This window comes from Guyanagaster necrorhizus (assembly GCF_019112545.1).
Source record: "Guyanagaster necrorhizus MCA 3950 unplaced genomic scaffold BT62scaffold_21, whole genome shotgun sequence".
In the NCBI taxonomy this organism is placed as follows: Eukaryota; Fungi; Basidiomycota; class Agaricomycetes; order Agaricales; family Physalacriaceae; genus Guyanagaster; species Guyanagaster necrorhizus.
The window spans coordinates 431,912-457,096 of NW_025064900.1; the positions used below are offsets into that span (position 1 = coordinate 431,912).

The 25,185-nt window shown below is 49.0% G+C and overlaps 11 protein-coding genes and 1 non-coding gene across 12 annotated transcripts; 6 read left to right on the plus strand and 6 right to left on the minus strand.

The window, feature by feature from the left end:
• Nucleotides 1-989, plus strand: BT62DRAFT_313300 (uncharacterized protein). Its single transcript, XM_043180471.1, has 3 exons — nucleotides 1-731; nucleotides 777-830; nucleotides 885-989. Coding segments are annotated over exons 1-2 (501 nt in total). The 5' UTR covers nucleotides 1-231; the 3' UTR covers nucleotides 778-830; nucleotides 885-989.
• Nucleotides 990-1,146: 157 nt separating this feature from the next.
• On the minus strand, nucleotides 1,147-1,616 carry BT62DRAFT_1008819 (uncharacterized protein; the record flags this gene model as incomplete). Its single annotated transcript, XM_043177492.1, has 2 exons — nucleotides 1,147-1,497; nucleotides 1,557-1,616. The coding sequence occupies 2 exons, from the start codon at nucleotides 1,614-1,616 to the stop codon at nucleotides 1,147-1,149; spliced, it is 411 nt and encodes a 136-aa protein (XP_043037254.1).
• Nucleotides 1,617-2,194: 578 nt separating this feature from the next.
• Nucleotides 2,195-2,927, plus strand: BT62DRAFT_843127 (uncharacterized protein; the record flags this gene model as incomplete). The annotated part of the gene is made up of 3 exons (XM_043182450.1): nucleotides 2,195-2,412; nucleotides 2,533-2,694; nucleotides 2,789-2,927. Coding segments are annotated over 3 exons (519 nt in total), but the record flags the coding sequence as incomplete, so codon positions are not given.
• An 85-nt stretch (nucleotides 2,928-3,012) lies between these two features.
• BT62DRAFT_1008821 (uncharacterized protein) lies at nucleotides 3,013-3,753 on the plus strand (the record flags this gene model as incomplete). Its single annotated transcript, XM_043177493.1, has 4 exons — nucleotides 3,013-3,122; nucleotides 3,175-3,296; nucleotides 3,353-3,492; nucleotides 3,562-3,753. 4 exons carry the CDS (start codon nucleotides 3,013-3,015, stop codon nucleotides 3,751-3,753), a joined length of 564 nt encoding a protein of 187 aa, XP_043037256.1.
• Nucleotides 3,754-4,864: 1,111 nt separating this feature from the next.
• BT62DRAFT_934707 (uncharacterized protein) lies at nucleotides 4,865-5,479 on the minus strand. Its single transcript, XM_043186774.1, has one exon. It carries the CDS (start codon nucleotides 5,418-5,420, stop codon nucleotides 5,262-5,264), a length of 159 nt encoding a protein of 52 aa, XP_043037257.1. The 5' UTR covers nucleotides 5,421-5,479; the 3' UTR covers nucleotides 4,865-5,261.
• Nucleotides 5,480-7,548: 2,069 nt separating this feature from the next.
• BT62DRAFT_t139 lies at nucleotides 7,549-7,643 on the minus strand. Its single transcript has one exon. It is a non-coding gene; the product is annotated as a tRNA-Thr (tRNA).
• Nucleotides 7,644-8,911: 1,268 nt separating this feature from the next.
• Nucleotides 8,912-12,601, plus strand: BT62DRAFT_953038 (uncharacterized protein). The gene is made up of 6 exons (XM_043188250.1): nucleotides 8,912-9,254; nucleotides 9,501-10,673; nucleotides 10,724-11,604; nucleotides 11,661-11,781; nucleotides 11,850-11,998; nucleotides 12,066-12,601. Exons 1-6 carry the CDS (start codon nucleotides 8,976-8,978, stop codon nucleotides 12,412-12,414), a joined length of 2,952 nt encoding a protein of 983 aa, XP_043037258.1. The 5' UTR covers nucleotides 8,912-8,975; the 3' UTR covers nucleotides 12,415-12,601.
• A 471-nt stretch (nucleotides 12,602-13,072) lies between these two features.
• BT62DRAFT_934711 (phosphatase yihX) lies at nucleotides 13,073-13,942 on the plus strand. Its single transcript, XM_043186775.1, has one exon. The coding sequence runs from the start codon at nucleotides 13,102-13,104 to the stop codon at nucleotides 13,702-13,704; it is 603 nt and encodes a 200-aa protein (XP_043037259.1). The 5' UTR covers nucleotides 13,073-13,101; the 3' UTR covers nucleotides 13,705-13,942.
• Nucleotides 13,943-15,342: 1,400 nt separating this feature from the next.
• On the minus strand, nucleotides 15,343-16,538 carry BT62DRAFT_313763 (uncharacterized protein). The gene is made up of 3 exons (XM_043180472.1): nucleotides 16,234-16,538; nucleotides 15,641-16,179; nucleotides 15,343-15,515 (listed from the first exon to the last, which is right to left on the minus strand). The coding sequence occupies exons 2-3, from the start codon at nucleotides 16,127-16,129 to the stop codon at nucleotides 15,456-15,458; spliced, it is 549 nt and encodes a 182-aa protein (XP_043037260.1). The 5' UTR covers nucleotides 16,130-16,179; nucleotides 16,234-16,538; the 3' UTR covers nucleotides 15,343-15,455.
• Nucleotides 16,539-17,673: 1,135 nt separating this feature from the next.
• BT62DRAFT_971926 (Six-hairpin glycosidase) lies at nucleotides 17,674-20,126 on the plus strand (the record flags this gene model as incomplete). The annotated part of the gene is made up of 10 exons (XM_043189046.1): nucleotides 17,674-17,889; nucleotides 17,944-18,319; nucleotides 18,371-18,454; nucleotides 18,506-18,556; nucleotides 18,611-18,626; nucleotides 18,682-18,878; nucleotides 18,931-19,130; nucleotides 19,170-19,487; nucleotides 19,548-19,684; nucleotides 19,733-20,126. 10 exons carry the CDS (start codon nucleotides 17,674-17,676, stop codon nucleotides 20,124-20,126), a joined length of 1,989 nt encoding a protein of 662 aa, XP_043037261.1.
• Nucleotides 20,127-20,248: 122 nt separating this feature from the next.
• On the minus strand, nucleotides 20,249-24,074 carry BT62DRAFT_902169 (NRPS-like enzyme; the record flags this gene model as incomplete). The annotated part of the gene is made up of 18 exons (XM_043183484.1): nucleotides 20,249-21,027; nucleotides 21,079-21,377; nucleotides 21,429-21,688; nucleotides 21,748-21,805; nucleotides 21,858-22,008; nucleotides 22,059-22,077; nucleotides 22,180-22,217; nucleotides 22,270-22,396; nucleotides 22,454-22,522; nucleotides 22,578-22,612; nucleotides 22,663-22,694; nucleotides 22,748-22,830; nucleotides 22,879-22,932; nucleotides 22,983-23,114; nucleotides 23,164-23,195; nucleotides 23,253-23,312; nucleotides 23,361-23,759; nucleotides 23,807-24,074. The coding sequence occupies 18 exons, from the start codon at nucleotides 24,072-24,074 to the stop codon at nucleotides 20,249-20,251; spliced, it is 2,895 nt and encodes a 964-aa protein (XP_043037262.1).
• A 72-nt stretch (nucleotides 24,075-24,146) lies between these two features.
• Nucleotides 24,147-24,920, minus strand: BT62DRAFT_313795 (uncharacterized protein). The gene is made up of 2 exons (XM_043180473.1): nucleotides 24,438-24,920; nucleotides 24,147-24,385 (listed from the first exon to the last, which is right to left on the minus strand). The coding sequence occupies exons 1-2, from the start codon at nucleotides 24,860-24,862 to the stop codon at nucleotides 24,313-24,315; spliced, it is 498 nt and encodes a 165-aa protein (XP_043037263.1). The 5' UTR covers nucleotides 24,863-24,920; the 3' UTR covers nucleotides 24,147-24,312.
• Between the last annotated feature and the right edge of the window lie 265 nt (nucleotides 24,921-25,185).

The window sequence follows — 25,185 nt, forward strand, 5'->3', positions numbered from 1 at the left end:
AGATACTGTTACCGAGGTCGTGAATCTTGGTTGTCTTCCAATATTTGTCCACCTCATCTACAATCACGACTGGATGGATATATGCGGCATTTCACGCTCCTGCTGACTTACGAGCTCGCTTTTGGTTTTGGAAGACTGATCGCGCACTGAGCCTGCACGACGGTGGTATCGTCGGCCTTGTTGAGGCTTTTCATGGGAATGGGGCCTGCTGCAGGACGGGCTTAGAATATCATGGTCGTAGATGGATATGGCAGACAGACATGCGAATTATCGTCGTCATCGTCGAGATTGAGGTCCTTGCCTTCGGAGATGGTGGTGTCAAGAAGGAAATTCAGGGTCGTATTGACACCGGCATCATTGTTGACTTCTTACCACCATCATCGCCACTTGGATGCACGATACCGAACTCTACAGCGTTGTACGAGTAAATTACTTGGTTGTGTGCCAAGCTGCGCAGCAGTGACCTCCACCTTGGTATTCAGGATCGCAGGGAAGGTTTTTCTCTGGAGACACCGTCGCCGTTCTCTGGCATCCAGGGTTCCTGTGTGTGGTCTCTTTCTCCGTGCCGAAAAAGCGCTTATCACGATTTTTCTAGGCCTGTACCTGGACAATCGACGTTTTGGCAGCCATATGGTCCAACTTTTGGGCGTGGAAAGGAGAGGAGCCCATTGCTCGAGTCGAGGAGTAGAGCTTAATCAACTACTACATTCTCGCCTTCGATGTCTGAAATGGTATGAGCTTCCATACTTTACTCTTTCATCACTAAGGATTCGAAGAAGTATGCACTAAATCAGACCGACATGCTGTTGCCGCACGATAGAAGACTTTCGGTGAGCATCCTGTACTACACTCGGTAGTTTTGGCTTCTAAAATGCTTTGAACAGAATACAGCGGTCGAGTGTGGAGAGCAAGTCGATTTTATTCGCCCATGGCAGACATCGCTCTATTCCAACCAAGCTCTGACACAGCAACGACAGCGCGGTTACACACCCCTTGTCCCGTCAGGTCTACCGCATCACTAATCACGCAAGTACTGTGTCAGCCATCGTGTTAATGAATCCATGATTTATAGCGACCCCCAGAGACAAGACATATTCACCTCGACTGCTTCTTTTCTGTCTATGGTTTATGCCTCAGGCCTCGGCCTCAGTGCTTGAGCACGGGTCCTACTCTTTCTCGGATATATACACCACACCGATGCCTAGCCATCGCCGCCACGTTAGACCCCTTGAAGTTCAAATTTAGGAACACCAGCCATATTCGCCTCGAAGGATCACCCCATCGCCCTCCATCCTCGCTATACGCATAACACGCCAACAACCAAGAGGACTCTAGCGTCTCTATCAATGCAGTAACGGGCTGGAAAGGCTTGGCGACAAACTGCCCTCTTAGGGTTAGGGTCATGCCGTCTGCGACCTGTATAATCAAGTTTTTCGCTTCTTGTGTAAATCCGTTAAAAGTACGGTTGACGATGACGGACGAGAGAGCCGTGGCGTCCTATTGGCAACAGCCGAAGGTGCTGATACTGCCTGTATATCGGCTACAAGGTCACTGACCGGTGGGATACGGCCTCGACGTATTGCCCCTCTTTTGTGTCCTGCGAAAGATAATCGCATTTACGTCTAACCATCTTACAAGCTCATTTCTTCCTTCGATGCGCTATCGGCCTCGCTGCCATGTACATTTTCGAACTCCTGGAGTTCCATGACCTGTGCTTCTTAATATTAGCAAAGGACCGTCAAAGCGATCGCCGCATGTTGTACTATTAACCATGCTCCGTGAGAAACAGGCCGTTCAATATGTCTTCAGATGACTTAATAGTCTCGAACAGGTCTCGAACAGAGCTCTGCACGGTCTTACTGGCAAGTACCTCTCTTTCATGGATCAGGCATAACTTCATTGATGTTCCAATCCAAATAAAGTAGTAATGTTACCCTCAAAAGCGAACCTCTCTCTCTATGCCGAATGGTGTGTGCATACAAGTATTTTAAATGCACTGCTTCGCATCCAAGGATTCCATTCGGAACTTGAACAGACCTAAATATGTAAGGCCATGGCAACACGAAGACGATGGCCAGCGGTTCTCGCTCCAGTGTTCACGTGGCAAAACGCTTAAATATTGGGCTTGGTGGTTTTAGTCGCCCTTTCTACCACCCAAACCCCATTGACCATGTTGGCTTTCATCTCTCTTTTTGCCCTTCCCTTCGTCCATGCGCTTACTGTCAATAACCCGAACACTACCGTCTCCTCTGCAGGTCCAATCACAGTGACGTGGACAATGTCCGCCGGCGACCCCGATACGTTCTCTATTGAACTGATCAATCAAGGGTTCAATCGACAGTTCGCCATTGCGAACAATGTGGATGCAGACCTACAGTCGATAACTTTGTCATTGCCTGAACTTCCAACTGGGTGTGTATGCCTTCAGTTTCGTTTCTCCAGGATTGGGCAACGTAATGAACGACGATGTGGCTCTCTTCTCTACTCCTTTCCGGGTTCCATCTACCGCAGAACTGATTTTGCTTGATACAGGAGTGGCTTTACAATCCAGCTAGTGAACGTTTCGAATATCAACGATGTTTTCGCTCAGACAGGCGACTTCTCCGTTGCTGCAGCATCGTCCTCATCTACAAGTGCTAGCTCAACTGCAAGCAATAGCGCTTCCTTGATATCGGCGTCGGCGATCGCAACAACGTGAGTCGATGCTTTCATTCCATCCACGTTATTATGGCATCTTCTAACGGCTCCTATCCTCTAGAACGGGATCCGCAATCTCCTCTAGCGTCAGCTCTTCACGCTCTGTCACCAGCTCTTCACGCTCTGTCGCTGCATCATCCGCCGGGTCTGCTTCTGCATCCTCTACCGGGAGCCTCAACTCTGCTTCCAGGCTTGAGCTAGGCTCAGGTGGTGCTTTGGCGGCGATGTTGGGATGGGTTTTGGCTCTGTAAATCGGTTCATCGCTTCTGATGACTACTCACGTCCTGTTATCGTGGTCGTTTTTCTCTTTTATTCATGTCACAGACTCTTTCTCTTCATATGCACGACCGATCTGTACCACTGACGTACCAGCACAATGATGAACGCATTTCATTGAACCCCTCTCGACGAGCAGGTCTTCCGATGTGAAAAATACCTAACTGCAGATATAAACACGGTATGTTTCCCTCCGATCAGGCCCATCAACATCAATATCGACCACTCGTTCCCTCCGGAAGTATTAATTTCTATGACAACGAACCAACCCATTGAGGTTTCGAAATGGCCTTCAGCGCCAGGAAGTCTACCATTTACATACGGTTCACAGACAAAAGTAGCACTTCGGAGAGACATGACAATACCGCCTAACAAACAGAGGAGCATGGAAGGAGGAGGGAGGAAGACCCCATAAACTTTGAAGGCGAACCCACACTACGAATAACAGGAGCCTTCCTGCAAGCAATGACCCAAAGTTGGGCGTACAAAGCCCTGCGGAAGACATTGATAGAAGCACTCGTTATTTCCTCTGGATGCTTATGCATGACGCATGCAGAGTAGGGGAGAAATGACTGAAATTTGCGCAAGAATACCACGAGAGAGCGTACTATTCCCACTGTGGAAACTGTGGAGAGAGTATGGAACACGCCCTACCTAACGACTTGCTCAACACCCGGCCAAAAAGAAGTCTGGGAACTCACGAGAAAGATACTAGAACGTAGAAACACATTCCTTGGCACCCACTGTCAACTGCAACAATTTTCTCATGCGCCGCCCTAGTGTTTAAAAGCCAAAATGGCAGGCGGAACAGCGGTAAGGAAAGGTTCTACCTCGTAGTTATGTCAATCTAGGCACAAATTATCTGGAAATGCACGATGTGAAAGAGTAATAAATAAAGACAACAGTAAGTTCTCACCAGAATCATTGATAAAGAATATGTGGTCAAAGAAGATCAACAGGCGACTTGAATTGGATCGCTTGATGACCCATAAGCGGTTCGGAAGGAAAGCCCTACCAAAATACCGTATTAAAAACACGGTCGGGATCCCTCCAGAACGAAAACGACCCTCCCCCCAGACTGAACGGAAGCAAGCAGGATTTTACCGGGTACAATATTGTGATGACTAGGGGCGCAAGGTAAGTATGGGGGAGGCGCGAAGTAGGCCTCCTCGAAGACCAACCGCGAGGTATAAGAAGAATCATAATTGTCTCCTCTGTAAGATCGGTATCTGCGGTTAATGCTAGGGAAATACAGGATCAATAAAATAAAAACAACAAAAGGACGACCAAAAAAGAGCCTTTAGCCGTAAAACCCTCGAGTTAGGGTACTTGCACAGGGTCTGTGCATAATATGTAACCCCATTTCCGACGTAAAAAATCCAACGCTCAGACAAATCCCGACCGGCTTTAAAGGGGGGAATGAAGCTACCTATCATCAGCTTTGGAGTCGCCATTTTTTAATATACCTCTCACTTACCTCAAAGCCGCTAGTAAACGGCGGGATGGTTTCCGCGAGCTCTGGAACCACCGGTCCTAAATCATTCCAGTTCCGCACTCACAGAGACCTTATCGTTCGAGAGGCAGCTTATAAAGAGTGGCGAAGGGGCTGGCATCCTGCGGGTGAAGCGTCGTCGTCACGTTGTCACGATATATCCCTCCAGAACGCCTTATTGTACTTGGATTTGAGCGCGGTAGTATTCGCTCCCCCATGCTGCTGAGAGAGACTCGTCGCCCATATAATCCGTTAGATCCGATGCTGTCAAAATAACGCCCATTATAGATACCAGAGAGGATTTCGCGGAGAAAAATCTTGTAAAGAATCACTGTGGGCGATGATTTAGCGGGTCTGAAAATATGTACGAACCGTAAAGCCAACTTTCCTCTATGAAATCCGGATCGTGGAACGCAGGATCCGAAGTAAAAAAATTTGACCTGCAATTCTACATGAACGGAGTGGCCCAAGAGACATTGGATCGTCGTTCGAGAGTGGTCTCCGAATGAGATACTATAGCCAGATATCGGAAGCGGCCGCCGCGTAAGAATAAGAAGGCTGGGTCCAGTGTCGCTTTGATAATGGCGCGGGGATCGTGAAAACGTGTCTTCGGGTATGAAGAGCGGTCTGAAGCAAGAGGGTCGATAAATGCTGGCGTACTCTGTGAAAGAGAGAAACACTGAAGACGTATTGCCTAAAGCTCACTCCGGCTTAAAAAGGGTTTCTGAGCCTTGGATCTTCAAAAAGGGCAAGCCCTGTACCTCGATTGCTTGAAAGTCCGCGCTTCCGGTAATCCCTACCAGATTTCTAGCGCCAGACACGGAACCCTATGCTTCTGTGTACGCCTTGAGGGTAGACCGTCTGACTTGGGTGCATAGTTGAACACACCCCAAGGACCGCCTGGAGAGATCGCAAGGGCGGCGGGAAGGAGCACTTGAAGAGAGCAGAACAGCATATGACTGACAAGTGTTGGCGGGGGCGTGTAATCGCTAGCTCATCAAATAACAAAGGCACTGGTCAGCAGACGTTGAGTCAGAAGGCCAGCTGGAAGACATGGATCTGACCATTACTGACCCCCCTTTGACCCGGTGCGAATGCGAGAATACAATGTCGGACTGCTTGATGTCTATGTCCAGTGACAGACACGGAATAGGAGAATCTTCTCAAGATGCCGACGTCCTCGCGGAGACTGTAGAACTATTCTCGTTTCATCGTCAAGAGAATTCCCACTTGAAGAAAAGGATTGTAGACGCAGATACCCAAAGGTTTGGATACAGGTCGTCGCTTCGACGCATGACGGGTTGACATAAAATAGGCCCGGGCCGGGACAACCAGACTTGGGAATGCAGCGTCGGCCCTGTACCTGCGAAGTTTGCGATGAATTTGTGATAAAAGATATGGCCGTGACTCTGGCGAACGACGTGCTTCTAGATAACAATCCTTTATCGTGTTAACAGATGCTGAGTACTTATTACGACTCGGAGAAACTGGCATGTGCGAAATGCGATTATGCAGCGGTCGCAGTTTTGGACCTGGGTCTCTTTCTTTGGGAATCGGCCTACTGTTCTGGAGCTTGATTTTTTTTTAAACTTGGTATCTTCCCTCGAAGCCAACGTTTGAATTCCTTATTCACTTTAATTACCCCCGGGCGATATCTGGCAGATGCTTAGTAAATCCGGACTTCTGATTGGCGATTCGTTTGTGCTTTGATGTTCATTATCGATGTGTTATGTCACCACGAGGACCCTATTCCTAGGATGGCGTGTAGGGCTTGTTTTTCGGGGGCTGTTGGAAACCCAAGCCCAGATTGGCAAGCAGGGCTGTCGGGTTTAAGACCTAAATCCTTGGGCGACCCTGAGGCAATCTTTGGTTTCAGGGCTTCGTTTGGCGTGGCCAAGTCCGTTAATGTTCTGTAGACAGGTACTGAATGTTCTTGAAAACGACAACGACAAAGCTATCCGACCCCCCCCCCCCTCCCCCCGTCATATTCACGTTAATGAAGCGATGCAGTTGTGACTGGTAGTCCGAAGGGCCAGCTCATCCTATATTTCGCACCAAGGGCGATCGTGAACATCAATCAAAGAGTCACTGAATAGAACTCAACTGAGTGCTCTAAAATAGGTACTCTCAATAGAGCTGAAGCTATTTAAATCACCAATTGGCGCCGAAGGTCCGGAAACCGTTCGATGCAACCATGGTTGTTCTGATAAGTTCAAGGTAGTATATGAAAAGAAGGAGGCTCATTGTGAGTCGCCGTCTTGTGGGAGCGCCAAGTAAAACAGGTCTGGGAGTGAATAATTATAGTCGGCGCGACTTTGGGATACGAGAACATCAGCACATACTTGAATGGTCAAGGTACCGAAGACAACCCCCATTGAAAAGGCACCGAGTCGGAGTTTCAGGAAATGGCTGCCGCAGTGCTTAAAAATATCTGGCCTGAATTCCGAGCAGAGGGCGGTCAGTGTATCGCAGCCGTTAGTAAAAGAACTATTCATCCGACGCCGGATGTTGTAGTCGGGCCCTGCTCCGCTTGATGCCGGCGGCTAGATTGTGGATGTTGTGTCTATCAACAGGTAAAAATCTGCAACTTATCCCCTTTCTCTGTCTGGAGGTTTCATGCAATGATAATGACAAGTACTGATGACTCGGGATTAGGATTGTATGAAACCCTAGGTTTTGATACACTGGGGTTTCAGACTGGTAAGTTACCTTCCCTCACTGCCAGGAGGATTTTCATTGGGGTAACTACCTGTTATGTGACTTTCCATGGTCAGTATTTTGAGGGTTATATTCCATATTAATATATACATGTTGTATTTACAAAGCAAATGCATATAGATGTTTTGTTTTCCAGCTAATTACAGCCCGAGAGGTTAGCAGGATGTATAAAAACGAACTCAAAACAAATCCCCCAATGCTGTGTGATGGTGCATGTGTAAGTAACGGTGAATTGAAACATAGTTCCCCCTCCTTGAAGGGTCTCGGTATAAGACCGGAACTTAACCCCTCTTCCCACCCTAGAGGTTTCGCAACACTACTCGGGACTCGGGACAGGACAAATATACTCTTCGGACTAAAATAAATGCCCACAATCCGGGTCGAACGAGTGACCTTTGCATATACATCCTGCAGGGAAGGATAATACAAGTGCAATGCGCTACCACTACGCCACGCGGACATATTCTTAAACATGTCCATGTCACATCAAGTTTCCAGATACATTCATTCATAACTTTTGACGCACGTACTAGGCATAGTGTATAGTAGAACAACATAAGTTGGAGGCTTCTTTTCTTCCACTTTCCCTTGATCTCACGTTATTTTTGCTGTCTCTACCCTTTCACGCGTAGCGTCCAATCTCATGATGTTACCGCAGTTAAAGAGTGCCAGACGGACCGAGTATAGTAAGTAGCGAGATATTGTTGGCTAAATCGAAGCATCCTCCTTGTGTATATCGCTCTGTCAAGCGAAGGCATATCGTCTCCCCAAAGTGGCGTCTGACAGTGGGCATAAGCATCTACAAAGTAGCCATCTGTCTCGGTGTCAGTTCGTCCTGAGTCTTGTTCTCTGGACTCCGCGAAGCCTCTTTTACTAACCCCATTCTCTTGCGCCTTCGCTTTCAGATGGATGCGGAAGGTCTCAACCCGCTCCCATCGTATTAGTGTCCTTTCAAGCATACTTCGGAGCAAAGAGGACCCGTTAGTCTTGGCAAGGCCGCCGCGATTATCTTTCCGGTGGTAAGCGTTGGAGGCCCTCAGCGGCTTCTATTTATGTTTTCCGGGTGACAAGTTCGCCTGGGCGTTCCACATGCACAATGCCCATTTGTTACCGAGTCGGAGTAGAGATCTTCGTGCGCGCGCGGGATATGACTGTCCATGAGAAAATTTCTCACGATCCTCGGGGTCATTCGTTCATGCGTAGTCTTCAGCCGCTAATATTTTGAGAACCATCGGAGTCGAAGGGGAATTATACCGGCAGAAATCTGAGTAAATGAACCAGGCCTGGTACTCAAGAAAAAACGCGTCGCACACTGGCAGGTGGACCGGGGGTTTCCACATATCTGTGGTAATTGATAGATAGATATTTTAAGTTACCGACTACTGAGGACTACTGTCGTTCCCGGCATTCCCCCCATCGGACAATTGATATAGCCATCTATACTTATATACATACTCATCAAGCCTGTCATACAGCGCACGTTCGTACAGCTGTGCCCAGTAATCTCCATGGTGAATACCCGAAGTAAGTACGAGGTGATGGTGGAACAACTCGGGATGAGATCAGTGATTTCAGATTTGCGAGTACTTTCTCTGAGGGTGATGGCCAGAACAGGCAAGACGAATTTCATCGCAAAAACTCGTGATTTTGCCTTTTTTGCGGAGCTAGTCCAAATGGGGAAGTTGTGTGCAGAAAATCCGCCTGTTCTCGGCTCGATGTGTCACACCTCTTATGACGACGACGAGGACTATATCTTTTCCCTTACCACCCCTACGTGCCCCAGCAGCATCCAATGTCCTCATCGTCTTCGTTTCGGAACTATAGGGTCGTCATCGCGTCGCTTTTCTTGCCCAATACCATCGTTCTCGGTACAGATGGGTCAGGCAAGTCGACACCGGACAACGTCGCTCCTCGGACGACGTCGAAGGCCAATGGCCTCTCCTCATCCGCAAAGCCCAAGGATATCAACATGCCAGAGGTTGTCTTGAGGCTTCAGAATGACAAGACGAAGCCCGCGGTGCTCTCGAGGGCTCCTCCATTGAAGAGCATTGTGGAAGATCTGAGGGATCGGGTGAGTATCGTCATTTACCCTTCGTTTTGTTCTGGTATTTCCTCCTGTGAAGCTCTCGATGTCCTTGAGCGTTCATTTATCCCCCCTCCCCCAGGCTTCGTAGCCGCGTGCATCTGTATTGTCTCATTTGCAACCCCCAACGGAATGTTTCCGTACAGGGGATTCGTCGTTCAGGATCGATCATATTTACCCCAATATTTACCCCACTCCGGAGTTCCGCGAACGTATACTGACGTACCTTTACAGTCGCGGCATCCTACGGGCGCACCAACGTCACCAGTGAATGAATCCAGCAATCCATTTTCCAAAATCAATACACCTACATCGATGTCCAAGTCGCCTAGTACGACCGACTTGACGTCGCCAACAAAAGGGCCCCCGCTTTCCTATAGAATTCCGAACCAACGTCGTTTACGCCGTCGCGCGTCTTCTCGTTCACTCTCTCGACGATCAGACCACGCTCCGTATTCCCCTGACCTTGACGGTCCAAATCCCGATTTTCACATCGAACCTAACGCTCATTGTAACGGTGGCCTTAAGAATGCTGTGGACTCGGTATCATTCAGTACGGCGCGAGCTCAGCCTCGGAAGAAAATGTGGGTCGGCACCTTGGGCGTGGAGACGGATAGTTGGAGCGACACGCTTCGTCAGCGCACGTCGACGCGTCTTCGAGCTGGAGGTTACGAAAGCGAGGTCGTATGGGTCGAGGATGCCGTGTTTGAAGGTTGTTACGATGAGTTTTGTCACCAGGTCCTGTGGCCCGCCCTGCACTACGCGATTCCTGATGCACCGAAGACTACGATGTTCTACGAGAGCGCCAGTTTCAAGCAGTACGTCAAGGTGAATCAGAAATTTGCGGATACGATCAAGCAAATCTGGCGGGAAGGCGATGTGGTGTGGGTGAATGACTACCATCTGATGCTTCTCCCTGCGATGTTGCGGGCCGCAGGCGTGACGGGCCCTATCGGGTTCTTTATGCACATCGCGTTCCCCTCGTCGGAAATCTTTCGGTGCTTGTCCGTGCGGGATAAACTATTGAAGGGAATGCTTGGCGCCGACTTGGTGGGATTCCAAACTGCGAATTTCGCGCGTCATTTCAGGCAGACTTGCTCTCGCATTCTGGCTGTCGAGGCCCTTCCAAGGGGTATTCAACTTATGGGCGAGGAAGAAGGAAGTAGTCAGGAGGGCAAAGGGAGGTTCGTCGATGTGGGAGTGTATCCCATGGGTATCGATGTCGCGCTTCTGAGGGAGAGGAGACGCGAACCGGAAGTGTCAGAGTGGATAGCTGTGCTAAAGCAGCGATACGCGGGGATGAAGCTCATTGTTGGTCGGGACAAGATGGACGAGATACAGGGCGTCAAGCAAAAAATTCAAGCCTTTGAAGTCTTCTTGGAGAAACATCCCGAGTATCAGGGCAAAGTGAGTACATCCTAATCGCTCTCCATCATTTTTTCTAATACCATTTCTAGGTTGTTCTCATCCAGATTGCGATACCTTCGAATGCTCCGCGGTCACCGAACACAGCTACGCCCAACTCGGCCCTTATAGATCAAATCTTGACTACGGTATCTTCCATCAACTCTCGTTTCTCGACTCTTACCTATCAGCCTATCGTATTTTTGCCGACATCGGACGTTACCTACTCACAGTACCTCGCTTTGCTCACCTGCGCGGATGCGTTCATTGTAACCTCACTCCGAGAAGGGATGGCGCTTCGAACACACGAGTTCGTCGTCCTCCAAGAGGGAAAGGAACGTGGCAAGCAAGGTGTCCTCGTTCTGAGCGAGTTTACGGGCAGCTGGAGCTTTAGAGGCTTTAGGAGCTGCATTGGCATTAACCCATGGGATAAAACTGGTACCGCCAATAGCATCTATGAAGCGCTCAATGACACATGCAGCGACGTGGATGCGGTTGAAGGACGGTATCGAAGGTGGGAAGAGCTTCTTGGTTGGGTTGAAGAGCAGAGTGGACAGAAATTCGTTACCGGATTTCTGGGCCGCTGCTCGCGTGCCTGGCAGGAACACCAGCGGGGAACTGAGGGTGGCAATAGCGGGAGCGTAGATGTGCTGGATAGGAGCAAGGTTGGACGCGTCCTTGTGCAATGGAGGCACTGTACGCGAAGGCTTGTTCTGGTGGACCTGGAAGGCACGTTGTGGGATCGGGAGAAGTATAGATTTAAGATGAAGTTTAAGAAGGACGTGGACGTGCAGGATCCGGGTCTCAAGGCGGCGATCGAAATTCTGAGACAACTGAATGCTGATAAGAGGAACGAGGTGTGGGTGCTCAGTGGCTTGACTGTCCAGGGTGCGCTGGGTGTCGTGGCCAGAGAGTTACCAGACATTGGTATAGTGTATGCTGGTCATCATTGTTGTCTCTTCATTCCGTTTCTAATCCAATGCTTTACAGCGCTGAAAACGGTTGTTTCATCAAGACGCGAACACGACGAGGCCAACCCTCCCAGTGGATCAACATGGTCGGAAATCTCAACATGACGTGGAAGTCTTCCTGTGTTGAGATGCTCAATTATGTGCGTTACTTTGGCTCGTGGTATCATTTCATTGTTACATCTGACCTCCCCGTTCTTGTTCTATCTAGTTCACGGAACGAACCCCAAATTCATTCGTCGAAGAGCGCCAGACCTCGGTGGTGTGGCGGTTCTGGACGGGGGATCCCACGGAAGACTCTGCTGATCGCCAGTGGGCGCGAAGGCAAGCTGCCGAAGCTCAGAATCATATCTTCGACAGGTGAGCCATTCATTCATCATGCGTAATGAAACCAGAGCAACGGTCTCATGTGCTCTCGCTCTCGCAGTCTAGGCGAACGATATGGTCTCCGGATCATACCCGGGGCAAACAGCTTCCTCGTCATCCCGAACAATATCTCTCGGTCGACTGCGGTGGGTGCGATCCTGCACCCTGGTGGTCCTGCACAGGCTCCGCTGTCTGGAAGGTCGGCGTGGACGTCGAACGATCTGGCGATGGCATCTGGAGACGATCTGGAGTGTGTGCTCGCTGTCAGTGGGGACGAGAAGCTTCTGCGCCGGTTGAATGAGCTGGATACGGCCGAGACGTGTTCGACGAGCGGGAAAGGCACCGATGCGAAATGGAGAATGGATCGGGCGCAGGTGGGGGAGTTGTTGACGGTTTTCGCGCGTGTATAGATGGCGATCGTCGGTTAGAAAACATGTTACTCGTTATGCCCACCACTCAGTTTTTCTTTTTTTTTGCTATTTTTATGGTATTCATAATTCTTCATATGTACGATAACAGCAACTTTTATGATGTATCCTAGGTGTCCTTTTTTATGGCATAGTAGTAGTATACAGGATATGTATCAAGGAAGAAGGGAAAATAACAGCTTGATATCATTGGCTTGAAGACCTTAGAAGACCTGATCCCGATATAGCAATCACCGCCGGAACCTTTCTCACGATGGGTCAGCATGTTTCGTCCGATATCAATATTTTGCCATGACAAATTTGCAATTCCAGAGAAGTAAAAAAAATCCCGAAATTTAGTGGACGGAGAATAGTAGATGGAATCCGATAACTGCTGGCTTACTTTTGAAAATAGAATTATTGAATCTTCAGTCATTTAGAAATAAGGACCTGTTACTTACTGTGATAGAAAAGTTATTTTATACATTTGGATAGCTAGATATTTCCCAACGTCCTACGTACGGTAGAAAAGCTGACGGGCACGAAAAGAAGGAAGCTAGTCACTGGTCAATAAATGGGTTATTGTCATCGGACCGCTCCTCCGCTGCGTACCGGATGTATCCGCGACTCGATCTAGATTCTAATCAAGGATATCTATCACCAAGCTATCGAGCCCTCAGTCACCTGACAATGAGTCCCCCATTCGACACAATAATCCTTGACATCGGGGACGTGCTCTTCACCTGGTCATCGACCACCACCACCCGCATCTCCTCCAAATCCTTACGCGCAATCCTTGCCTCCCCGACCTGGATGGACTACGAACGGGGGAAGGTCACCGAGCAGGACTGCTACGACCGCGTCGGGGAACAATTCTCCTTCGACCCGCTCGAAGTCAAAGAGGCCCTCGCCCAAGCCCGAGACTCCCTCAAGTCGGACGACGAGATGATCGCCCTCATCCGCGAGCTCAAAGAGCAATCGCACGGGCGGTTGAGGGTTTTTGCAATGTCGAATATCTCGGTACCGGACTACGCGGTGCTCAGGACGAAGCCGGCGGACTGGGAGATATTTGACCGTGTTTTCACGTCCGGGGAGGCAGGCGAGCGCAAGCCGGACCCTGCGTATTATAGACATGTCCTCGCGGCGACTGGCACGGTCCCCAGCGTGGCGATTTTCGTGGACGATAGGCCGGAGAATGTCCTTTCCGCACGTTCGTTAGGTCTTCGTGGAATTGTCTTTGACGACAGGCAACGGGTGCAGAAAGAGTTGCGGGATCTTTTGGGGGAGTTGTGAACGACCTGTTATGTATTATACCGAAATGAGGAGACAAGAAGTGATGATGGAAGCGAGGTAGAATGTAAACTGAAGAGATGTATGTCGTTAGGAAGTAGATATGGATTCCGGCAAGGGTTCGTGAGGATACGATACCCGAGAGGTCCGGTTTGCAAGGGTAGGTCAGCAAACGCGAACTAATTGCGAAGCTATTACGCGTATACTTGTTATCTCTACCACTGCATATCTCTCTTATTTTACTAATTCGCTACCTACCCAGCGCTCCGGACGCGCGCAGGTGCGTATCTAATCCCGACATCCTTATCGGGCAGGACATTCATTGTCCATTAATAATATCGAAACCAATCATTCTTCGAAATCTTATTGTCAACATGCCCTCCCTCACTCACGCGCTGTGGCTTGAAGTGAGACCGCATTGCGTCCCTTGGATGATCCGTTGCGCCAAGTAATTAATTGGGTTGCCAACAGAGCCTCTATCCAAGAGAGGGAGGGAAACACGCTATGCGCGGATACTTCGTGCAACCGCCCAAGGCAATTCAAAGCCTCTCATAATCAAGTTACAAGCCAAAGACGTTGAAGCCTCTGTCGGGTGACCATGACTTCTTCGTCTGTCTATGCCAAGAGACCTGGTATGCAAGATTTAGGAGGATAATGGAATACAGTATGATCAAATTGCCAAGGTGCTCAGGGAGAAAGGCGTCCAGGGAACTAAGATATATCTCGCCGCGGAATTAAGGAGCCAAGAACTAACTAACCCATTGTGAAAACTGTGGAGATATCGGAGGTCCAGCATTTTGATGAACCAGAACCGCACCAGACATACAACATATTCATAACTGTAACTGTACTAGGTGGCCAAGAAAGTACGTAGTAGTACATATGAACAGAGAGCGACAAACTACGCCACCGACGCAAAGCACTTGGTTCCTCGCTCCGTCAGCAATTTCATCCGCTCATAAGTTGTCTGAGCAAACGGTCCCATACCGAGAATAACGTTCTCCAGCTTCCCCCTAGCCTCGATCATATCCATCACCAACATCTCATCCAACTCGGAGAACCATACGAGCTCCAAGACCTTCAATTTCGGCGCCACATCTTCATCGGAAAACTGCAGACAAAACATCTCCGATACCGCGTGAGGCGCATCCTCGATATCATCGCTGAACCCATATGAATCAAATCCGCGCCACATCTTCGGTCTCTCGCGTGACTCATGCACAACCAGTTCCTCCAGCAACGGTACAACCTCCAACAGGCTCACCAGCTCGCTTGCCCACATCACGATGCCCTTCAAAACAAGTCTCCGCAGCATCATCGTCGCTTCGGAACGGACGACAAGCGACTTGAGAGATGCCGGCAGGAGAGTCCTCGCATTCATGGGATATGGCTCGATCACCTCCAATGTTCGCAATTTTGGCAATTCAAGCGCGGCCAGAAAAGACGAGAACACGACCCCTTCATTGATTTCTCCGAACACAATCGTGAGCCGGCGTAAATTGGCCCTCAGAAGTGGAAATCCGTGCTGCTGTGCCGTATCTGGTTTCATGTCCTGCAGCACAAGCCTCTCCACGTTGAGCAAGGAACCAATCGCTGGCATGAGTCTTCCGTACGGCATACTTTGGAGGACAATGGTCTTCACGTTCTGCTGCTTGCCTAATCGGGGTAGTAAGGAATATAAGAGAGGATGAAGGACGGTGCCTTTAAACTGGATGTGTTTGAGAGTTGTGGCCGATGCGAAGCTATCGCAAATGTTACTCGTGCCCAGGGCGAGGTTTTCCAATGTGAGCGTCTCCAACATTGGAAAGCCGGTGCTAGGGAGGTCGAACACGGCGTAAAGGGGCGCGATATTCCCGGAAGAAAGGTTTAGGGCCAGGTGTCGCCATCGCGTAGCATGAGGGATAAGGAGGGGGATGATGAAGTTCGAAAGACGACGCACAATATGCTCATGCGAGGAGCGAGGGTCTCGACTTGGAACAGGGGGTGGAAAGCGTAAGCGGATGGAAAGGGGAGCAGCCTTGGATCTCTCTGCGTATCTCTCTACCAGTCTTTCTAGCTTATCACTATCCCTTCCACCTCTGTCAAGGCGAGGAATAAAGTTGATATCGATACACGCCCATGCAGATGGCATGTCGAGCACTATTTCGCGCCAGCGCGTGCAGACCGACGCGATGACCATCGGTGTTGTGATCATGATCAGGTTTCCATGCAGCGGTGGATCCGTGTGTGGGTCAGTGGCGCAGGCATAAGAAAAGATGGTGCATAGAAGTTCGGTAGGAAAGAATGTCAAGGTCTTGGTAGAAAGGAATTGAGCGAGTGAAGTGGAAAGCAAAGACATCAGCCGTTGGTACTGGGTATAGATCAGGTCAGGTCCCAATTGGGAGTATTCATGAGCATCTGAGAGGAGGCGTGCTACATGGGGATCCATGATAAATGAATTGCAGTGAGGTGGGAAAATACGTCGCAAGATCAGGAGAACTGAGCGAAAACAGTAAACAGAGGACCAAGCTTGTTAAAAACACATGCACAAACCTTCCTACGGAGCACTGCCTGCAGACAAGACCAATGTCTGCGGGACGTCTTCAACAAACAATGCTGAAGATGGTGGTGAGTAACCAAGCGCTACCTCGGAACCGACCGACAGCAACCGTGATGTGAGTGGTTTCGGCTTCCGGACCGAAATCCGGGTACAGGTAATGGCTGAGAAAGCTTTGAAACAGACAAAGAATAGATGAAGAATAGAGAAAAAAAATTTCCTCAAAGGGAGGTTGGTGTGGACCAGACAGGAAAAAGCGCAAAAGGAAGAAAAGGTCCGAACGAACTCTGATTGTAACCAAAAAAAAAAAAGCTCGACGCATGGAAATGAATCTCGGTAAGTCTTGCAAAAGCTCGGTGGAACAACTTCGTCTGTCAAGAGCTCATAGCGGCCTCCTTCGACGAAAATAATTCGCGCATCAGGAAGGTATCGCTTCGTGCCCAAATCGGCCCACATTTCTTTCCTTGTCTTCTTCGGGCACATATCCCAATGCTCCTTCCGGAACGACACCTACTGTTATTGGCACCTTCACCAAATTACCGTCGTCACACACTGCTGCATAAATTCGATGGAGGCCACGCCTGTCCCGTCCATCGATCCTCGCCGATATCACTTCCAGCACCGAGCAAAGTTGGTTCTTGTCGTCATCGTTCTGATTAGCAATGATTGATCCTAGTTAGACAGGATTGTATACCGCCCGTCATGATTTGCAGAAGCCGAAGCTGGAGAGTAAAGAGAGATCCTCCGTTGGCGTGGTTGGCGAAGTAGATGGTGGTCGAGGTAAAGGTACGGTGCCTATATAATTGACGCGTCTTGGGCAATAGGAAACAGAAACAAGTAACGCGTGTCCATTTTGTGGACCTGTCGGCCATGGAATTTTTCGTGGACATTTTCCAACTATTGCTTGTCCGAATTCTGAAAAATCCTGTATTATTACCGTTCACGTCAGGTACACCCAAACTCTCAAGAAATCACAGCAACGAGCAGCAGCAGGAGCAAACGGCCGACGGCCGACCCGGCCCGAGCTCTTCTCTATGTCCACCGTCATTGGCACATCCGCTTTGCTAACTCAAATCAGTGGGATGCGAGTACTTTAAAGCCGCCGCCACAATTGTATATCCAAATCCTTGGGCTTCTATATTCGACATAGGAAAAAAAAATCTTTTGCAAAGCCCCAATTTCCTTTCCAACTTGTACTTTACATCGAATTGACACTATGTTTGAACAGGAGCACGAGACATTTCGAACATTCTAATGTTCTTAGTCTGTCATCGGACATCATGCGTCACCACGCATCACAAGCAATCCGGCAAATCCATGTCTTCCAGCGGGCCTTCTGAGGATCTGGTGATCAAAGTACCTTCGTCATTTGATGAACTAGTGAAATTCCGTGAAGCGATTAAATTCGCCACCTACCAGCATTGACCTTGTCAGCTATGCTGCTCTACTTGCTTCTCCTTCCTGCCGCCATCGCGCTCGCTCCAGATGGTCCTTGGGACTCGTTCAACTACGCACCCAAGTCCAAGACCGTTTACCCCCAAGCTGTATACAAAAGTGTAGGCACTGTGTCTGGCTCTGGAAAGCTGGTAGGGAATATGGGAAGCGCGACTCTGTCCCCAAGTTCATGGATCGCGTTGGACTTTGGAATTGAGGTGCAGAACATTGCCTTTTTGATTATTCAAGGCTCAAAAAACCCCGTTAACTAGGTCGGAGGGCTTGTTTCGCTCAACTTTGACGCCGTCGGCAATACATCTTCAGTTTCGCTATCTTTCACAGAGTCGCCAATGTTTGTTAACCCGCTCGCCTCAGACGATTCTTCCTACCCGGCACCCAATATGACCTATGACGGTGTTTTCACGATCCCTGCACCATTGTCAAAGGGATACTGGACTCAGCCTTCTTATTCTCTACGCGGTGGCTTCCGATATCTGACCATCGTATCTCATTCAGAGACCGCTCTCGAAATCTCCAACGTCTCTTGTGCTATTTCGTTCATGCCTCATGTCGAAAATTTGAGAGCCTATACAGGTTACTTTTATGCTTCAGATCCTGTGTTCCACGATCCGGATTTCCTAACGAAAGGTTTGCTTCACACCTGATATATTGTCAAATTTGCTTATAAGTTATCTATAGTATGGTATGCTGGTGCGTACACAGTCCAGACAAACACCGTTCCCCTCCACACCGGCCGACAAGTTCCATTCGCTGCAGCCGGTAGTACGTCTTATCCTCATCTGAACTTTTCTTCTATAACTCAACATGTATCAGGTTGGTTCAATAATGCAACACTTGGCGTTGCGGGTCCCATAATCGTCGATGGTAATTGGCTCAATCTCCGTGGGTTTCTCGCCAGAGGCTGAAATTTAATTCTAGGCGCAAAACGTGACCGGTATGTATCTTGGTGTCCCATTCGAGGCTCCCTTTAATACGGTATTCTTGTGCAGCGCGGTATGGCCTGGTGATATGGGCATCGCAGTCCCTACCCAATTCGTCTCCACGTTCGATTTGATTCCCACTAGGAATGCCTTGTCTACTATGTTTGCCGCTATCAATCCCGAAACAGGCGCATTACCGGAATCAGGACCTCCTCTCAGCCAGCTCGGCTCGGACACCTATCACTGCTGGACTCTCATCGGAACTCGTCAGTCGTGTGTATGCAACCCATGATTTTAAAGCTGATGATATTTGTATAGACAACTACTATCTTTATTCTGGGGATGACGATTGGCTTAGCACCATCTGGACTAATTATACCCGTGCCATCGCTTTCGTGGAAGGCAAAGTAGACAGCACTGGGTTAATGGACGTCACTGGCCTCCGAGATTGGGGTCGACTGGGTGGTGGTGGATACAATGCCGAGGGAAACGCGATCCTATACAAGGCGAGTTCCATAGTATCTCCTTCTTGACACCCCTCTCTTACACTGCAGTAGGTCCTTTTGACAGCCTCAGATCTAGCGAACTACATGGGCGACGAATCTCTCTCCGCAGCTTGGGGAGCAAACGCTACCGCGCTCAAAGCCAAGTTCAACGAGGCATTCTGGGTGGAAAGCGCTGGGATGTATCGAGACAATTTGACGACAACGCTGCACCCGCAGGATGCCAACTCGTTCGCCGTCCTTTATAATCTTACTCTTTCGGACGAACAGAAGGTCGCCGTGAGCCAAGGTCTGGAAAAGAATTGGAATGATTTAGGACCCGTGGTTCCAGAGCTCCCAGATACGATCTCGCCGTTTATTAGCGGCTTTGAGGTGAGTGCGAGGTATCCTAGAGATGGCGGCTCTAAAGTTAACGATGGTTGTCGTCGGTAGCTACAAGCCCACTTTGAAGCCGGTCAAGACGACCGAGCATTGGACCTTTTACGTCGGGAATGGGGTTACATATTATACACGAACCTGTCTGTGCAAAGCACCCTACTCGAGGGTTTTACGGCGAACGGCTCTCTTTGGTACGTCTTCTTTCCGTCGTTCCTGTATTTAATTCACATCAGCTGCAGGTACCGATCCTACAGAGGATACAATTATGATGCTGCGTATACCTCGCACGCACATGGCTGGTCTTCCGGACCTACTTCCGCGCTGACTTTCTATATCTTGGGTCTGACCATCACGTCTCCCCGGGGTGCTACCTGGTCTCTGAGCCCCCATATAAACGGCGGACTTCCTGGCGCCGAAGGTGGCTTTGGAACCTCGCTGGGGTGGTTTGGGGTGAAATGGGCACTGCAGGACAATCAGTTCTTCATGGAGATCAGTACACCGGAGGGAACCAGTGGCCAAGTGAAGCTACCCAGAAATGGTTCTGTTGTGGTCGATGAAGAAGCTGTCGACGTCGATGCGGATGGCGAGATTGCCCTTACCGGAGGGAAACATAGCGTGGCCATCTTCAGTTAGGTATTTGTGTACGTCGGTATGCCTCCTCGTCTAAAGCGATCCAATGAAATAAGTTCTAGCATCGTAGTCTAACAAGGACAGATCCGCTGAATACGAGCAAAGTAATAATACATCTGCAGCATTCAGCAACCTTCTTGCAGCAGCCGTATAACACTGTCGTCTGTTAAGAATTCATAGTGACCCCCCTTGACAAAAACAACCTGCGCGTCGGGAAGACACCGCTTTGCGCCCAAGTCCGCCCACATCTCCCTATCTTCATCGGCTACGCTCCTCACCGCCCCATCCGCCGCAACGACCACCGTTATCGGCGCCTTCACCGTCCTCATCCACTGCGCCATCAACTCCATCGAAGCCGCGCCGGTCTCGTCCGTGAACAAATCATAGACAAACTCGGCGATGGCGGTGAGGTATGCCTTTATAGTACCGACTGATCTCCGTGAGATCTCATTGGCAGGCCCACCATTCCATGCATCCAAAAGGAGATTCTTCGAACGCCGGAGGGCGCTTCCATGCGTGTCCCGGTCCATCATGCCCCCAATCGCAGACATGCCCGCGTTGAGCATCATCTTGATGTTCTCTGCCACCCTCGGGTCTGGGTTCCCAAACTTGTTTGCTGAGTACATGAACATCGCCGGAAAGTGATCAAGTATGACGGCCTGAACAACCTCATCTCCATTGTCCTCAAACAGTTTAGTAAGCACAACGAGGAGAACGCTCGATGCCGAGTACGACGCTAAACGGTAGGGACCTATGGGCCGTTCCGATTTGATCTTGGCGAAATAGAAAGCTGCCATCTCGTGTAGGGAATTCAGGGGAGTATCGGGCGTCACGGTCATAGTCCAAACTGCAGTTCTAAACTTTTCAGCGAAGAATACGTATTCGAAATACAATCCTCCAGCGCCTACGATGACATCAGAAACCTAATGCCATTGCCGTGAGGGACGCTACTGACCATGGAGCATAATCAAAGGCGGCTCGCCTCCACGTTCTCGTAACTTGACTAGGCTTTGGCCCAAGTCAGGGACAGAATCGATTTCGGGATATCCTTCCTCATCGGCCTCGTCATTTCGGGTAGCTCCCAGCGAAGCACGTGCACCAACCATGATTCCGTGGACGAAAGCGCTCATAGCGGCGATAGAAGGAAGATCAAAGACAAAATTATGCGGTAGAGCTCTGATGACGGCAACCGGTACTACTTTAGACTTGCGAATCGCACGAAGAAGTGAGTTTCGGATGGACGTTGCAGTAAGGCTAGATTTCAAAGATTTAGTATCTTGAAAGCCAAACGAAATGGCAGGATACCTATCACCTCCCGCTAAGAAAATATTATCGGTGTCGCCTATATTCCGCTGGAAGACTGCAGTGACGATGTCCCTAACTATGGTCACGACATTCTTCAAAGTCCATAGCTGGGGGATAACGATGTCCGTCTCCGATGCTTCATCGACAGTCTTGTATAAAGACTCAATTTCTTGCTCGTACGCTTTCAAGACCGCCTTACGTCGAAGAGATCCTTTTACAGTGAACTCGAAAGGCTTTGCCGGGTTTGCAACGATGATCATCTTCAAAGATAATCAGCAAATGATGCATGATGCTTGATGAATGACGAAGAAAGCCCCACCTCCTTGTAGATTCGAGAATGCTGAGGTGCCTGCTCATTGACTTTCGTGATAGTATCCCTGTAAGTTTCAATATGAGCGCAATTCAAGAAGAGCGAATGTGAGGGCTAACCAGATGCTAGTTCGGTATTCCGCAAGTCGCGTGGTATCATTCGGATCAAATGCTTCCTCTGGAGTGGGCAAAATGAGGACGCCCGGCTGGAATTTGGCACGACCAAACATCATGGCTGCCGCTATACGCTTATCCAGGACTAGGCCAGCCTCTTCATTCATCTGTGTTAGCATAGAGCGAAGTGCATCATTTCCTGCTCACCGATGGGGACAGGGTTTGTCTACAGAACATATTTAGCATGAGCGCTTAAAGTGTGATGAATCTCCTTACTTTCTCCTGTGGAACAATAGAATGAGATACCATCAGAATGATAGAGATAAACGCAAAGGCTCACCCCCGTGCTATGCATAATTTGTTCATCTATGAACCGGCATGAGAATCTCACGGCAGATGATTGAAAGTATTGCTTCACCGGCACGCCCATAGACCTTGAATAATTTCCGGTTCGAAGGATGTAGTTGTACCAAATCCTTAGTGTCGAAGGCTTTTACTCCATCAATTTCGGTGTCCAGGACCGCAGGCGAGTGTAACGGACCGTCCTAATGTCCGCGCTACACTGTTAGTTACTTGATGAGGCACCGCCGACACCGACCTACCTTGACGTACAGACGGTAAATATCCTGCTCATCTGTTGGTACAAAAGCGACATCGACATTTCTCGCTACCTAGAAATGTGTTACAATTAATTACCAATTGTCAAGAACGTTGGGAGATGCTTACTTTCATCCACTCCCATCCTTCGACTGGAATACTGTCTATGTATTAGATAAATGGGGGTGTAGCAGGAAAGGAACAATGCACGTACTAGCCCACAACATAGATACTGAAGATTCAGTACTACGATTGATATAAACATTCTACAGTCAATCAGAATATAAAACAATGCTCACAGTCCATAGACAGTGAGTAGCAAGATACCATTTGCTACGAGAGTATCACCAGCTTCCTTCTCTAGAGGACCGCTACCATAAGCCTAAAGAGACATGAGTGGCAGCTATTCGGTTGTGAGACGATGTCCTACAACTGCGGCGGTAGCCTTCAGAACCTCGACAGCCTGTCGATTGTGGGCCCATTCCTACAACACATGTTAGTTAAGCGGTCTGATATTCAATACCGGTATCATACCACCAAGAACGAAGGAATGGTGGCGACTATTGTTGTTCCGGTATTAATTATACTTGATAGAATGCGTTCCGCTGTCGGTATCACAGGCGGCTCTACTGGCGGGAAGCAGGCCATAATAGAACCCGTTGCGGTCTGCCGATGGATATGAATGATGTAAACCAGTAAATGAGATCTAACACACGGAATCCGTGATAGAAACAAAGCCCATTGCGTCTGAAACGTAGTATCAGGGTTCTGGCAACCGAGGATACATATAAAATAGACACAAACGGTACATAGGAGCTGACTGGGATCCAAAAACTTGTCCACATAGGTCCACATCTCCATAATCTACCCAACGTTGAGTTTGAACAAAAGCCCAAATAAGAATACACTTACATGGTCTCACAGCGTGCTGCAGCAAGTGCTTGTGCGTGGCATAGATAGGACCAGGAAAGCGCGTTGTCCCCGATGAATGCATAATGAACGCTGTTTGTGACCAATCAGGGTGCACAGGAGGAAGGGGTTCGCATGTCCCAGGTTTTGTAGAAAAGAGATCACTAAAGCAGGGCATTGGTATGGTCGTTATCTTATCGCCACCTTCAGTCTCCCAGAATTGATGACAAACCGTGTCCGCCACTTTCTGCAACGACGGATCCTGGCTAACGATTAGATGCTTGGAGTCCGTGGACTTGATCAAATGGGCAACGGCGGCTGCAGAGTTACGGGGTGATATGGGGAAAGGAATGAACCCAAGACGCATCAAGCCAGTGATTACCATGGCATAAGTGATCGAATCTGGAGGAAACGTTCAGAGGCTTAAGGCGGCAAACGGACAGACTTACTAGTATTGGCCAAAATAGCGATGGAGACGGGAGCTTCGCGCTGGATGAACTTCTTGAAGTAGTGTCCGGCGGTATGGATGGCGGCGACGCCTTCTTCCCAGGAGATGGTACGAAATCCGCCATTGGCAAGGTCATCGTAGCGAAACAGTGTGTGCTTAGCGCTATGAATAGCATTGTAGTCGAATAATTCCGGAAATGTCAGTGACCCATCGAGCGGAGGAGCTTTGAAAGTTGGAGAGGAAACACCTTGGGGAGTTGGAAGTGACATTATGAAGTTAACGCCAAGTTCTGACTCGCATTGAATTTGTATGATCTAGGTTTTCCGATGGTGTCAAGCCTGTCGACATAATGGATGCGTGAATGTCGTATTCCCCGAGCGCCGGTATATCGCAGGCTGCCGCTTCGAGACTGAATACACAACAGTTTCCTTACTGGTGGCCTTCTTGATCGACAGGCATGGAACCAACGTACACGGGCCGTCATCGTAAGCACATATGTATAAATTTCTAAATTCTCCCAGGTAATAAGACGACGGCAGTCATCATCCGAGGGGTGATGTAAACTGTACGTGAAATGTATCTGTAATTCGAGGGTAGATGACGCCTACATCAAATAGGGAATAAAGACGTACAGATATTGACACATACTCAAAACTTTCGGACAGGTATGCAAGGTTCCTTCGTGCCCTCGGCTCTCCACCAATAATACCATTCCCTGAATCCCCGGCCGAGACTGCCAGTTATCCGTAATCATCTTCCTGGTTGACTCCGGTTGCAGAGTATGGGCGTCGTTTGTCAATAGGACCTTGCATGGCCTTGTACTGTCAAACAGGGACTGATACTCGAGACTGCTTGCAGTAGAATCCTTCTCTCTTGAGGACGGGGAACAGAAGGAAAGGGTGATGTAATCGACACTGACACGTCTGAAGCAATCGAGGAACAGAAGCAAATAACGCGTCCCGGGGTTCCTTCCCGGCAAATCACCGGCAGCTCCGGTCATTTGTGTCTCGTAGGTCACTACTATTCTATGTCTATGTGATAGTGGATCATAGTACATCGATAAATCCTACTCTGGATGACATATCTATTTTGGTATATATGGGACCTATTTGTTAAGCCATCAACTCAATGGGAATGAATTAGTGCGAAAGTTCAGACATGCTATCACATCTCAATTATAATCTCTCCACAAAGACATTAGTATGAATACTATGAAACAAATGGATTTGAATCCCAAGTCCCAGCCTGCTGACAGAATATCTGGTACCCTTAGGATGAATGGCTAAGGTATCCATTCCAGTTTAATATACATAGCTTGCTCCTAAGAGAATAACTGAAGGCAATCAACCCAACTTCTTGAATGTTTCGATCTATATTATG

Excerpts from the sequence above, each read along its gene's own strand:
- BT62DRAFT_313300 (XM_043180471.1), top strand. The coding sequence starts at position 232 with ATGGTCGTAGATGGATATGGCAGACAGACATGCGAATTATCGTCGTCA.
- BT62DRAFT_934707 (XM_043186774.1), bottom strand. The coding sequence starts at position 5,420 with ATGCTGTTCTGCTCTCTTCAAGTGCTCCTTCCCGCCGCCCTTGCGATC.
- BT62DRAFT_953038 (XM_043188250.1), top strand. The coding sequence starts at position 8,976 with ATGTCCTCATCGTCTTCGTTTCGGAACTATAGGGTCGTCATCGCGTCG. Across the intron at positions 10,674-10,723 it reads ATCCCGAGTATCAGGGCAAA|GTTGTTCTCATCCAGATTGC; the intron begins GTGAGTACATCC and ends TACCATTTCTAG. Across the intron at positions 11,782-11,849 it reads GTGTTGAGATGCTCAATTAT|TTCACGGAACGAACCCCAAA; the intron begins GTGCGTTACTTT and ends TGTTCTATCTAG.
- BT62DRAFT_934711 (XM_043186775.1), top strand. The coding sequence starts at position 13,102 with ATGAGTCCCCCATTCGACACAATAATCCTTGACATCGGGGACGTGCTC.
- BT62DRAFT_313763 (XM_043180472.1), bottom strand. The coding sequence starts at position 16,129 with ATGGATCCCCATGTAGCACGCCTCCTCTCAGATGCTCATGAATACTCC. Across the intron at positions 15,516-15,640 it reads GCTCCTCGCATGAGCATATT|CACCGGCTTTCCAATGTTGG; the intron begins GTGCGTCGTCTT and ends CGACCTCCCTAG.
- BT62DRAFT_313795 (XM_043180473.1), bottom strand. The coding sequence starts at position 24,862 with ATGTACTATGATCCACTATCACATAGACATAGAATAGTAGTGACCTAC. Across the intron at positions 24,386-24,437 it reads TTGAGTATGTGTCAATATCT|ATACATTTCACGTACAGTTT; the intron begins GTACGTCTTTAT and ends CTCGAATTACAG.